Genomic DNA, 14,671 nt, shown 5'->3' on the forward strand with positions numbered 1-14,671 from the left:
TAGAATTTTGAGTTTAATACCTAAGAGTTTACTACCTAACTCCCTAAAATAGAAGTAAAGAAGCGAGCTTAATGAGTCAATAAGCATTATATATGGAGAGAAGGCATTATTAGTGTAGAAATCAGCGCGTTTTTCTGATATAAAAGGTGTATTTTTCAGTATATAAACTCGAATTCTATGATCTAGGAATTTAGGTGGCAGAAAATGAGGGGTCATATAATATTTAGGTGGTAGAAAAAAGATATTCAGAAGTCATATGATTGATCAGGCACTATCAGGCATCAACACCTAAAAATTCAGGCAGTGGGGGGCTTAGCATAAGGGTTAGGGGGGGGGGAGCTATACTATACTATCACCCTTTATCTATACCTGGCAGAAAGAAAAGTGCCATATGATATCTAGGGGGGGGGGGGGGGGTCATTTTATCAGGCATCTTTAGGCATCAATCAGGCATTAATCAGGCACCAATCAGACATCAATCATCCACCAGCCTGAAAATTCAGGCAGGGGCTGTACAATTAGCCACTAGGGGCTATATAAATATCAATCCCCTAAAAGTATCGTAATCGAAAGTACCCTTAACCTTAAGCTCTTTAATAGCGGTATCTATTTCGTCCTTATCCCTTTATAGTTCATCCCTCTAAAGTATACTAATATTAATACCGGAAATATCTATTTTATCCGTATAGGTATTCGAAGAAGTTAACTAGAAATTATAACCGGCGAGCTACTATACGATTTTAAGGAATTCGGGATAGGTGCGAGGTAAATTAAGCTATTAAGAAAGTCTATTACGTAGGGAAGTATTAAGATCTTTATAGAAAGTAGAGATTTTTATAATATCGGGCTACTCTTATCCTTAAGCTTTATAAAGAACTCTTTCGAATTTAGCGATATAAGCGGCGAGAGTATTAGAATCCTATTTAATTAAAAGAAGTCGATCTTTAGCTTCTTAAGTCTTATTTAGATTATCGTAAACGCGTCGAAGTTAATCGAGAATAGTATTATAGTTATAAATACCGGAGTCGTATATATTTAAAAGTTAAGGAAGAACTATAGCTTAGACTTAACTTAAGAGATTAAAAAAGATATAGTAAAACTAAGCTATTAAATCTCTAATAGCGAGTCCGTTAATAGCTAACTTTATACGAATAGAGACGTCCTATATATTATAACGAAATAACTAACTACTAAACTTTTCTAGATCTAAAAAGGAGGCTTTTAGGCGTTTTAAAGAAGAAGGAGAGGTAGAGATAGCTTACTAGATCTTAAGCTATCGAATTTACTACTAAAGGTTATCGATAATAGCTATAAACTTAGTATAAAGCTTAGCGTATAGCTTAGTATAAAGCTATTAAAATTATTAATATTAATCTATTTTAACGAGGATCGAGGGAAAGAAGCGAGATTTAAAAAAAGACTTATACTAGAAATCTATATCTAGAAATAATAAAAAAGAAGAAAAATTAAGATAAAGGAGTTAAGAAAAGAAGGGAATAGTTAGTCTCCGCCTTAGCTTATTAGACTAACCCGGAGTAGCCTAGTCTCTATTCGTCCGAAGCACGATACTAAGCTATCTAAAGGAGAATCGAAAAACGGGCTTCTACTAAGAATAAGCTTAGTATACGTGAACTCTCTATATAGTATTATAAAGCGGTGCCCTTCTTAATATAGGACTTTATAAAGAGGATCTTTGGTTTTATATCACCTATTAGTCAACCTACGAGAGAATTGAGTATAAAAACGAGAAAACCAAAGATAGGGAAAGAAGAGAGAGAGATCTAGTAGGAGATAAGACTTTATACCCTATCTCCTATATAAACTAATTAAACCTATATATCCTAAATAGGTTTAGTAATATTTACTATTAAATAAGAGATAAAGGAAAACTAGCAAACAATCTAGATAAAGGAAATAAGTAAACAATCTAGGAGATCGGAAGGTATAAATAAGACGATATATAACGTGGATCGTTATAGTAATTAGATTTATTTAACTATATCTTCCTTAGTATTACTAATTAGTTTAAATAAGGTAGTATCTATACTACTTACCTCTATTAAAGCTATAATCTCTTAGGAAGTTAGATACTCCCAGAGAATTAGACGCTAGTTCTCCTATAGATTAAATCTTATTATATATATAAATATTATAATGTCCTAGATTGTCTTTAGCTTTAGGGAACCTTATTAATAATAATAAATATCGTATATAGAGTTAAATAGCCGCTCTATATTTATATTAGTAGCTAAAATAGATATAATATTATAGGTAATACTTACGAGAATAGGCTATTTATATTAGCTATCTTTCTAGAAAGTATAAGATAATAAACGCTATAGTACTAAATTTATGTAAAAATTAGTTAGATATAATAAATCGAGATAGATATTAAGACTAACTAGTATTAAGATATTAAGTTAGCTTATCCTTATTTAGAGTATTAAACTATAAAGAGTTATTTAACTCTAATATAGACTTAAGCTTAGATATTCTAACTCTTAATAATAAATTAGAAATATTAAGTTCTATCGTATTCTTATATCCTAGATTTAAATAAGTTTAGACTTTTAATCTTAAAAGGTATAGAATATATCTTAACACTATAGACTTATATTAATATAAATAATAAGACTATAAATCTAGATAGACTATTAGTATATAGAAATAATATTAAGAAATTAGCTTACTTTATTAAAAATATCTATAATCTTATACTTTCTTTAATATATATATAGCGCTCTTATATAGTTATTAGACTAATTTAGCTTAGTAGTATTATTACTTAGAGATACTTTTATCTTCCTAAGTAAATCTATAAGACTAATTTAGATAATATAAATAATATATAGTATATAGATAATAGTAGAATTGCGATTTGCTAGCCCGCCGCCTATTTCGGCCGCCCCCTCTTTCGGGTTTAGCGCCTGTGGGACTGACACCCGATTAGGGATCGCGTCTGTCCACTTCGGGTTTAGCCTGTCCGTAACGGGTTTAGCGCCTTACGCTAGCCCCGATCGGTATCTACCGTCTCGTACCGCCCGTCTCAGACGTCCGCTATCTATATAACCTACGGTGCGTCGCTCGACGATGATTTTCTTCTTTCCTACACCCTTTCCCTCTTCTCCTTCCATTGTGTTCCACTATCGCTATCTCTAGTCGGCTAACGTAGCCCCTATCAGCTAAAAATCCTAGGTCCTAAATATAGCCTACTTCCCCACTCACGGAAATTCGAACGGGTCGCTCTAGCTATACGAGTCACCCGTATCGCCCTTAATTTACTAGTTCTACGTGACTTAATATATTATTAGTTTTATAATATACGCTATATAGGGTCGCTTTTTTAACCGTTATAGATATTACCCTCGGTCTACTTAATAACTAGCCGCTCTTTATCTTAGGCTTTAGTTTATAAATACTACGTAGTATATCGTAGAACGACTACCTCTACTCTTTTAGATAACGCCTAATTAAATAGCCGGAGAGTCGCTTACTAGACCCGCTTCCGCTCTCTATCTAACCGTAAAAATACCTTAAGGAGCTTTAACGCTAACCTAAGATATCGTAAATATCTACGAAATTAATAGCTTATATAATCGGCTTACGTGATTAGCGAATTAAAGGCTACCGCTTAGATTAAGGGATTTCTTCTTATTAATATATTCCTAATCTATTAATTATTAGCTAAGGTGTCTTAGAGGCTATAACGTTATATAGTAGCTACTATAGACCTAAGGCGCCTTTTAACGAGGCCGATTAGCTAGATTAGTCCGGAGTACTCTTAAATAGTCGCCCGATATAAGTAGCGAATAGTATTAAAGAGGTAGTACTATCGTAGTTCTCGGTTATATAGAGTCCGTAAGGCGATATACTATATAATTCCTTAGCTAGTAATACCTTAGCGGCGCCTAGGTATTAAAAAAGATAACTAATCTTCTTTTCCTATTTTTTAGATATAATTTAGAATAGACGTAGATACTAGCTTAGTAACCGCTATATCCTTATTTAAGCTTACTTTATTATCTACTAGTTTCTACCTCCGCTATATCTCCGCTATATCTTATTACTTTCTAGGAAATAAGAGTAGATCTTAATTAAATTAAGTTCTACTATAGCCTAAGTAACCTACCGCTTTCTATAAGTATAAAAAACGTACCCCTTAACCACGTCTTACCTTATATACTACGATACCTCTAATAGTCTTTTTTTACTAGATTCGGCTTCTATCTAGGACCGTATAAAGTACCCCTAGGATAGTTACTACTACTAACTAGTATAACTTATAAGTAGAATATATTTAACTTCGAGATTAACTATATCTATAGTCCCACTCGGCCTAAAATAATAAAAGATATCGAATCTCTAGTAATACTAGTACTAATAATTATACTAGCTTCCGGTAATATTTTATTAGATCGTAGAAGTTCCGCGCTAGCTTTCTTAGAGCTAGTGCCTTTAATAGACCCCGCGAAAATAATTCTATATCCTTTAGGGCTAGACCTAGACTATATTCCTAATAAGCGGGGAAATAATTTACCGGGTAAGTTAATATAATATATTAAAATTTAGCTATTATCCTCTTATTATCTAACTTTTTTTTTTATTATAGATACTATTCCTAATACCTAAGAAATAGAGACTTCTTAATAATTATATATAGCCTATATAACTATACCTATATTAGTACTAGAACTTATACCCGAATAAGCGAACTATATCTCTAGTAATCTATCTATAGTAAGTAATTTTTAGTAAGGATTAGCTAGGCGGAAGTTATCTACTAAGAAGCCCTTAGATAGTTTAGATAGTAGGGACTACGAAAATGATTCGGAGCCGAGTTATTACGGCCCTCTGCTAGGAGAGTGCCTCATAAGCTGGATCCCGCCTAGTCCTATGACCTAGAACCCGTGACCTAGTAGGGGTAGTATGACCCCCCGCTAGAGACTATACTAGGGAGACTAAGTCCTACCGGGTTAGGTGACCTAGTCCTATAACCCGCTAAAGGTTATCTATATAGAGACTACTAGGGGAACTTAGCTCTTTAGCGATTAGTTTATAAATATATTAGCACCCTACTATTCCTTCACTCTAGTTCTATATTATCTACTAGGACCCGTTAGCACGCTAGTCCTAATATTCTAATCGCTAAATCTTAATTAAACTAGACTATTAGAATACGTAATATCGACGACTCGATATATAAGCGACCGCCTAAGGGGAACCTTAGCCCTAATCGCGGAAACGAACGACGTCCCGGGACCCCTATAACCCCTACTAGAAGAGATAGAGATATAGGAAGTCGACGATAACCCTTAGGGAGGAAACCCGCCGGATCTAATAACCCCGACTAAGGTAGATAAGGAGGCGGAACTCTAAGAGTTAGAGACCTTTAAAAGACGTCTAACTCTAGTAAAGGAAAAAAATAGGATCCGCGCGGAGCTATAGGACGAAGAAGAAAATATAGTAATCCTATAGGTAAGAATATAAGGATCTAGGATCTATTAGGGTTTACTAGATAGTACTACTAGCTAAACTATCTACTAACTACCTAACGCTATCTATATAAACTTAATTATATTATAAGAAAATACTAAAGGCTATCTATCCTATTAGAAGAAAGCGAGGGAACTATATATACCCTATAATATAATAATATATAGAGCCGAGAGTTCGGGCGAATATAATCTCTTTAAGTCGAACTAGAAAGCCTTTTAGAATAAATACCCTAACTAGTTTACTAGTAATATATATAAAATAGATTAAGTAACTAAGTTCCTAGCGCTAAAGGTTAATATAATATAAATAGAATACTATAGGAATAATCTAGATATAATATTTACCTAATTAGTCTTTAAAATATAGGCGTTTACTTAGATTACTAACCCTATTAAGATATAGCGAGAAGCTAAATATAACTAGTAATAGATAATATAAGCTAAGTACTAAGATATATACTAATATACTTTAAAGCTTACCGGACTCTATAACCGCCTAAAAGATATACTAACTAAATAGATAAGAATCGACTATTTAGAGATAGGTATTATTAAGGAGGTATAAGACGAAGTAAGAAGATTTATAGCCCCCGCTATAAATTAATAGGATAATTAGGTAGCCTTCTATAACTAAATTAAGAAAGTAATACTAAATAGGATATTATATTTTAAGAAGGCTAGGAAGATAACGCTAAGAAATACTATAGACTTATAAAGATCTAGTAGAAGACCTTTTAAAAGAAATAGCGCCTTTCTTATATAGTAAGCTATAACTACTATAGAGGGTAGAAAAACTACTATAGGATCTAAATAAGACTAGAGTAGAGATAGTAAATTCTATAACTTCTATAATAAGCCGGGCTACTATATAAAGGACTACTATAGGAAAGCTATAGTAAACGCTATAGCCGTAGAAGAGTTAAAAAAATAGATAATCCTATACTATAGACTCCTATAGTATTAAGGATAGTTCTTTTTAGAGAATATAAGAAAGTATACTAAGTACTCGTCTATAATATACTAATATTAGACGTTAAGACTAGAGCCCTAATAGAGGTAGCTAAGACGCTAATAGATAGTAGTATAATCTAGAGCTTCGTAAGCTAGAAATAAGTAAAAGAGAACCTAAAAGAGATATATATAATAAATACCCGTCTAGTAGAAGCTATAGATAGACGTAAAATCTCTTTATATAGAAGCCGAGAAATATAGCTTAGTCTAATAGACTAGAATAGAATCTATAGAGTTATTAAAATAACCTATAAAGCTATAGATATAATAATCTATAATATAATCCTAAAAATAGATTAGCTTAGACTAGTAAATCCGGATATTAACTAGGTAACTAATAAGTAGGTATATAGAAATATAGCCTTATTAGAGATTAAAACCCTCTCGCTAGAAGACTTTAAGGAAGAAGTAAGACTATAAGATATACTTAAAGAGCTATACTTAGATATTAATAAGATTACTAGAGAGTTTATAGTAATACTAAGGGTAATATAAAGCTTAGATAGGACCTCCTATCTAGTATAACCCCTAACTAAACTCCTACTAGAATACTAAGATCTAGTTATTATAACGAGTAAAAAAGATACTATAGCCCTTCTAACCTATATAGAGTATAATTATATAATTAAGCTAATACTAAGTAAAATACCCCTTTAGAGACTAGTATATATACTATCCGCTAAGAAGTTAGAAGTCCTCTACTAATATATTAAGGAGAACCTTAAAAAAGACTAGATCCGATACTTAAAGAGTTAATCGGGTATACCTATCCTCTTTATACTAAAGAAAGATAGTAAGCTTAGACTCTATATAGACTATAGAGGGTTAAACGCGATTACTATTAAGAACTACTACCCTCTACTACTAATTAATAAGTCCTTAGTAAGATTATTAGGAGTATAGATCTATACTAAACTAGATCTATAAGATACCTACTATAGGATCTATATAAAATAGGGAGATAAATAGAAGATAGTATTTAGATACTACTATAGATATTTTAAATATATAGTAATACTATTTAAACTTATTAATACTCCCGCTACTTTCTAAGTATACGTTAATAAAGCCTTAGTAGGACTTATTAATATCTACTTAATAGTATATCTTAATAATATACTAATCTTCTTAAAAGATAAGAAGACCTATATATACTATATCTAAGAAGTACTAGAATACCTAATTAAATAGAGATTATTTATTAAACCTAGTAAGTATATATTCTATATAGAGAGGGTCGATTTCTTAGGTTTTATCGTCTCCCGCTATAGAGTTACTATAGACTTTACCCGAGTAGAGACGATAAGTTAGTAGCTAGAGCTAATCTATATCTTTAATATATAATAGTTTATAGGCTTCGCTAACTTCTACTAATATTTTATTAGGAAATAGTCGATAATTAGCGCCCCTCTTAACGATCTAATTAAGGGGCTAGACGTATAAAAGAAGAGAAGAAATAAGCGCTAGGAAAGGTTTATCTTTATAGAAGAAGCGCGAGAAGCTTTTAAAAGGACTAAGACTACTTTCTAGACTATATCGATACTCGTATACTTTAACGCTACGTTAAAAACTATAATAGAAATAGATACGTTAGGAGCCGCTATTTATATAATTATATTATAGCTTTATAAAGATAGATATTAATACTCTATTATCTTCTACTTCTAGAAGATATTAGTAGTAAAGAGAAATTACTAGATCGGTAACTAAGAAATATTAGTAATCTTTATAGGGTTTAAAGAATAGCGCTACTTCCTTAAAGGAAATAAATATCCGATTATAGTAATAATAAATTACACTAATCTTATCTAATTTATAATAACTAAGGAGCTTATAAGATACTAAATACGCTAGATAGAATACTTTATAGGGTTTAACTTTATTATTATATTCCGCCTAGAGAAAATAAATCTTATAGACGCTCCTAGTAGACGACCTAACTATATAGTAGACGAGTTACTAGACGCTATAAGTCGTAATATCTTTATATAGAGACTTAAGGAGACTATTAGTAAAAGCGCTATTTACTAAAGGGATCTATAGGATACGATATACCTAGGCGCTATAATAATTATAGTATATATAGAGATCCTTATTAAGCTTATAATAAATAGACTACTAAGTTAAAAGAAGATACGCGAAGTAGTTAAAGAAGAAACTATATATATCTATAAGCCGCTAGAAACTATAGTAGAACTTATACTTAAGATATAGGCGAAGAATAAGTTCTATAGGAATATATTTAGAAGGATATAGGAAACCGGCGACTTTAAATAACCCCCGAAGATATAATAGAGTATAAGGAGCTAAGATAGACTACTAAGATATAATAACTATATCTATATTCCTAAAAGCGAACCTATAATCTACTAGGAAATTATAAGGATCTACTATAACGATTTATAGGTAGGCTATTATATAAGGAAAAGGACGCTATAGACTATTAGATATAAATATTAGTAGAAAACCTTTATTAAGGATATATAGGACTATATCTTTATATACTAGATTTATTAGTCTAATACTATTAAACGCTATAAGCTATATAGACTATTCGAACTACTACTAATACTAGAGAGACTAGGTTAGTAGATAAGTATAGACTTTATTATAGGCCTACTATCCTTAAAATAGAAGGGGAAGGCCTATAATATAATTATAGTCGTAGTTAATCTATTCTTAAAATATTCCCTCTATATTTCCTATACTAAGGATATAGACTTATTAGAACTTATAACCTTATTTTATAAAAAGGTTATACCCTTATAGGGAATACTAGAAAACCTTATTAGTAATAGAGGTACTATTTTTATATTAAAATTCTAGAGCTATTTCTACTATCTCCTTATTATAAGATATAGACTATTAATAGCTTACTATCTATAAATCGATAGGTAGACTAAGAGATAAAACTAGAGTATTAAGTATTATTTATATAATATAGTAAGTTAGTACTAGGACGACTAGATAAGATAGATCTCCTTTATATAGATTATCTATAATACTACTATCTATAGTATACTAAAAATATCTTTAGCCGAAGTATTACTAGGATTCTAACCGGAACTAAGAACGTTAGTACTAAATAAGAAGATAGAAACCTATAATAACGCTAAAAGCTATATAGAGGAAATACTAAAGATACGAGAAATACTAAGAAAGCGCCTAGAAGAGTTAAAAACTATAATAAAGTAAGCCTATAATAGAAAATATATAGAGAAGTCTTTTATAATCGGATAATAGGTTATACTAAGAAATAAATATATTAATTTAGGATAACTATATAAAAAGCTAGATAACCGCTATATAGGACTCTTTATAATAGTAGGTATAGTAAGATAATAGATATACTAGCTAATCCTTACGTTAAGATACTATAAGATCTACCTTATATAATATACTTTAATACTAGAGCTATACTACGGAGATCTACTAAAAGCTTAAAAGTAGCCTAATCCTATATTAGTAGATAACTAACCTAAATAGGAGATTAAGGAGATCCTTACTAATAACTATAAAGGCGCCGAATATCTTATTAAATAGAAAGGATATAGGTATAAGGAAAATATTTAGGAGCCGAGAGAAAACGTAGAAGATATACTAGTATTCGAGAGCTACTATAATAAGAAGAAAGAATAGCTAGAGTATATAATACGCTAAGAAAGATTTATAAAGAAAAAGTTAATATAATCTAGGATCTACCGCTAGATACGTTCTAGGAAGGTTAGAAAGACTAGAGTAGACTTAAGAATACCGAACCTAATAGCTAATTATTAAACGGACCTTTAGAAAATAACTAGCTATATTAGTATACATTATAGATAGATTAGGGGAGGATCTAGAATACTAGTAAAGATAAGAAGCGGACGAAAAATATCCTAAAGAGACTATAGATATATAATAAGGATATATAAGAGTTTATTACTAAAAAATAGAATAAAAAGTAATATAGCTAATACTCTCTAAAGGTATAATATAATAACTACCTATACTAGATAAATAATCTCTAAGATATACCTATATCTTTACCGCTATATACGTAATCTAGTCTAAGAAGGCGCCTAAAGCTAACCTATAATCTAACTTATTAATAAAACCTACGTCGAAGGGGGCGGAGAGGATAGAGAAAGTAGAGAGAGCGTAATATAAGAAAGACTAAAAGATATAACTATATCTATATAGATATCTTAAGTTAAAATATTCCGTATACTTTAAAATCTCTATATAATTATAAAGAATAATATATTTTACGCGAGGGTAGTATAAGGCGCTAAAATATAAGTATTAGCTTAAGTGTTAAGCCTAGAATCGACTTAAGAAACGTTAATAACCACTAATATAAGCGGAGATCTATATTTACTATTATATAAGACTACCGCTTCTTTATATAATAGTTATACTAGGGAGTATTAACGTTAATCCCGCTAGATAGAGAGGTATATATATACCCTAGGTTATATCTAAGATAGTCTATATAACGCTAATACTACGTACTCGTAGGGTTAGTAGGGGAGATAATAGCCGGAGGGGCGTAATTATTAATAGAGGTATATATCGCACTTATAACTAGAGGAAAGGGAGCTACTATAATAAGTCGAAATAACCTATAGTAAGAAAAGCGAGATAACGAAAAGCTATAAGAAGAAAAGCGAAACGACGAAAAAGCTATAGCGAAAGGACGAGGAAGTACGGGAAGAAGAAAGCTATAACTCGAAGAGAGATAAGTAAAAAATATATAAAGAACTTAGATTATACGCGATAAAGAGAGATAACGCTTAAAGCTCCGAGTCTAGCTACACCTTCCACTATAAAGATAAATTACCCTCTTTTAGATAGCTAGATATATATACTATTTTTAAACCCTCCCTATCTTAACTATAAGAGACCCTCGACCCCCGACCCTTAGCTACGAGGACGTAACTCTTTAAGGAGGGGGAAAATATTACGACCCTCTACTAAGAGAGTGCCTTATAAGCTAGATCCCGCCTAGTCCTATGACCTAGAACCCGTGACCTAGTAGGGGTAGTATAACCCCCCGCTAGAGACTACACTAGGGAGACTAAGTCCTACCGGGTTAGGTGACCTAGTCCCGTGACCCGCTAAAGGTTATCTATATAGAGACTGCTAGGGGAACTTAGCTCTTTAGCGATTAGTTTATAAATATACTAGCACCCTACTATTCCTTCACTCTAGTTCTATATTATCTACTAGGACCCGCTAGCACGCCGGTCCTAACACGAGTTAGATATCTAACCTAGGTGAAAATCTATACTTAAGGGTAAATAAGGCTTCCGAGCGGGCTAAAGACCCTAGCACTATTAAAGATATACTAGCTATATCTAGGCCGTTCTCCCCGCTAACGGCTCGCTCTATATTAGAATATTCTCGAGCTCGAACGACACTAAGTTTTAACCCCCTAGTGCGCTACCTATCGATAGCTATAGTTATACCGTTAACGTTCTAGAAATAAGGAGCCGCTAGGATAAATATAAGGGCCGCTACGGTAGTATATAAGAAGCGACTCTGCTTAGGTCGAGGCACCGGCGACCACTAAGACGAGAAGACCCCCTATAATATAGTATAACCGTATTAAAAGAGGAAGAAAAGGAGACCTTTAATTAGGCTACTTTCCGACCCTTCGAAATCTTCCGTTCCTATTTCATCTTATCACAATAGTTATTAAGGTAAGTGGGCCTAATACCACTATGCAAAACGTAGGAAGTAATAGTAAGGTAGAGCGTTTACTAAAAGAGCCACTATAACGACTAACTAGTCGTCATATCAGGTTACTAACCTAAATACCCGATATATACTATAAGATATACGCACTATATTCGTACTCCGTACGTTAGGTTATAACAATAGTACTATCTAGCATTTATATAGGAGTGCTATTCTTACGGTCGAGTCTAATACTAGTCTAAAACCGGTATATTTCTTTATATTCGTACCCGACCCTAGCCCGATACTACCTCTAGCCTACACGGCGGTTATCCCCCTATTAAAACACACTTATACGTCGGACGAGAATACGCTACTCGTGCGGCTAAAGGAAAAAGAGGTAATATTATAGTCCGAAATTACGACTCACTTCCTAGGTCGAAATATATTATCCCTTTAAGTTCACTATTTAACTAAATTACGCTATAAGGCTAGCTCTCGGTCTAGAAAACCGAGGAGACGCGAATGAGAGAGGCTATACTATTAGGATACTTCTTAGTTCGCGCCTATCGACCTTACGCTATATATAATATTATCCGTAGCTATTAGTTACAATATAAGTATAGAGGGCGGCTTTATATACTCTATAAACGGCGGACCTATAAATTACTATATATGGTTAGTTTCGCCTTTTTAGGTTTAGTGCCCTAATACGCCGTCACGTAACCTCCCTTTAATGCCGCTAATATAAAAGACCGGTCTTCGCTACTCTTCCTCCCCCTCTCTCACTTTTTTATTCTTCCTACCTCTCTATTTACACTCATCACCGCCCCCTTTCTTTTACTTTGGCCCCCATCGACTACTACACATTTGCTTTCCGCCCGACGCACTACCCCCTTTCATTTTACCAGAGATGCCCCTCGATCCGACGCCCAGCTCGTTCTGGCCGGCCTAGGCTGCCATACCGTCCAGTCGCCTAGGAGCACAACCTCTGGGATGAGATGATCCAGCCCGGTCCGTGCTCCGGGGCTGCCTAGTTATGATCTGCCTAGCAGCTCGTTGTCTTCGCTGCTCCGTTCTATCGTGGCTTGGTTCCCTGGTGACTGCAGATGCTTCGCCCTATCCTAAGTATCCAATGGCAAAAATGCCTTATCGACGATCTCATATCTAAACCTAGCAACTAAGCAATCACCTACTCGGATTTTCGGTCTTTGGAGAAGTTATTCTTTGATCACAATATATAGGTTCGTTATGCACACCCAGGCGCTAGCGGATCACAAAAATGTATTTCCAATGCGATCCCCTACTTCGGATTCGACTCTCCCGTATTTATAAGATTTTTCGTTCCATCTGAGTTGCTATCAGCCAGATCGCAGTCGTGAATACGCATAAATTCTCACCTTTCTAGAATCATATATATATATTCATCTGCTCTGCAAATCTGCCCTATTCTCGCCTCTCATCATATATATATATTCATCTGCTCTGCAAATCTGCCCTATTCTCGCCTCTTATTGGCTGACGGCCCTAGGAATCTGCCCTCCGGTCACCCCTGTAGACTACTTGCGCACCCTATTAAGATCGATCTGGAACTGCTTACTCTCTCTGCTCCCTCGACTTTTGCGATTGTTTGTTGCTCTTTTCCGAATGTTAAATATAACCTCTATAACTACGCTTATGCTAAATTTCACGTCTATACGCCTCTTCGTTATAGCGTAGTGCCGTCTTAAAGTCTATTCTCTACGACCGTGTCGCTCTATCCGCGTTCGGCCCGCGTTAGGCTCGCTTTAGGTCCGCTTTCTTACCGCGTAACTCCTTTAAATATTTCCCTCCCCTCTATACGATTTCTATATTTCTACTTATAACTCTACTACTTAATTATAATACCTAATCTTATTTAATATAATATTATATATAGTTTAATCGTATATTAATCCTTCCTACCTATCTTCTTCCCCCTATATAGTAGACGCTCGCTATAGTCTTTAGTCTTAGTCGAGCCTCCTATAGTATAGCTCCTCCGTATCTTTACTTAGTTTATAAAATACCTCCTTCTTTACTACCTCCCGATAGTACGTTATATATAGCTACGCATCCTATACTATCTAGAATATCTTAGTAAAGGGCCTCTATAAATATACTATTATCGAAATATTATACTACGAAGCTATTAATTTTACTATACTTATACCTTATATATCGTCTAGGGCTAATATAAGCTACTTTATTAAAATACTATATATAGTCCTTAAGGATAATATTATATCTATAGTAAATATATATATATCTCTCTAGTCGGTCTTTAGGTAAGGGTATTTATAGGCTACTTACGTAGCTAGATATATTATATAATATAATAATATAATAAGAGGTAATATTATATAAGTAATATATATATTAGATTTTAATATTTAGGACTAAATAAAATATATAGTAGGAATATATATTTCCCTCTATTTAGGACTAAACTTATTCTATCCGTTATTTATATTATATTATAGGAT

General features: G+C 33.1%; 2 protein-coding genes across 2 annotated transcripts; both read left to right on the forward strand.

Moving 5' to 3' along the window:
- Window positions 1–11,850: 11,850 nt before the first annotated feature.
- On the forward strand, window positions 11,851–12,644 carry N7457_007218 (uncharacterized protein; the record flags this gene model as incomplete). The annotated part of the gene is made up of 2 exons (XM_057178261.1): window positions 11,851–11,925; window positions 12,468–12,644. Coding segments are annotated over 2 exons (252 nt in total), but the record flags the coding sequence as incomplete, so codon positions are not given.
- Window positions 12,645–12,842: 198 nt separating this feature from the next.
- Window positions 12,843–13,172, forward strand: N7457_007219 (uncharacterized protein; the record flags this gene model as incomplete). Its single annotated transcript, XM_057178262.1, has 2 exons — window positions 12,843–12,864; window positions 12,922–13,172. The coding sequence occupies 2 exons, from the start codon at window positions 12,843–12,845 to the stop codon at window positions 13,170–13,172; spliced, it is 273 nt and encodes a 90-aa protein (XP_057030006.1).
- Between the last annotated feature and the right edge of the window lie 1,499 nt (window positions 13,173–14,671).

This window comes from Penicillium paradoxum (assembly GCF_028828445.1).
Source record: "Penicillium paradoxum strain IBT 22861 chromosome Unknown utg000006l_segment0_segment0, whole genome shotgun sequence".
Classification (NCBI taxonomy): domain Eukaryota; kingdom Fungi; phylum Ascomycota; class Eurotiomycetes; order Eurotiales; family Aspergillaceae; genus Penicillium; species Penicillium paradoxum.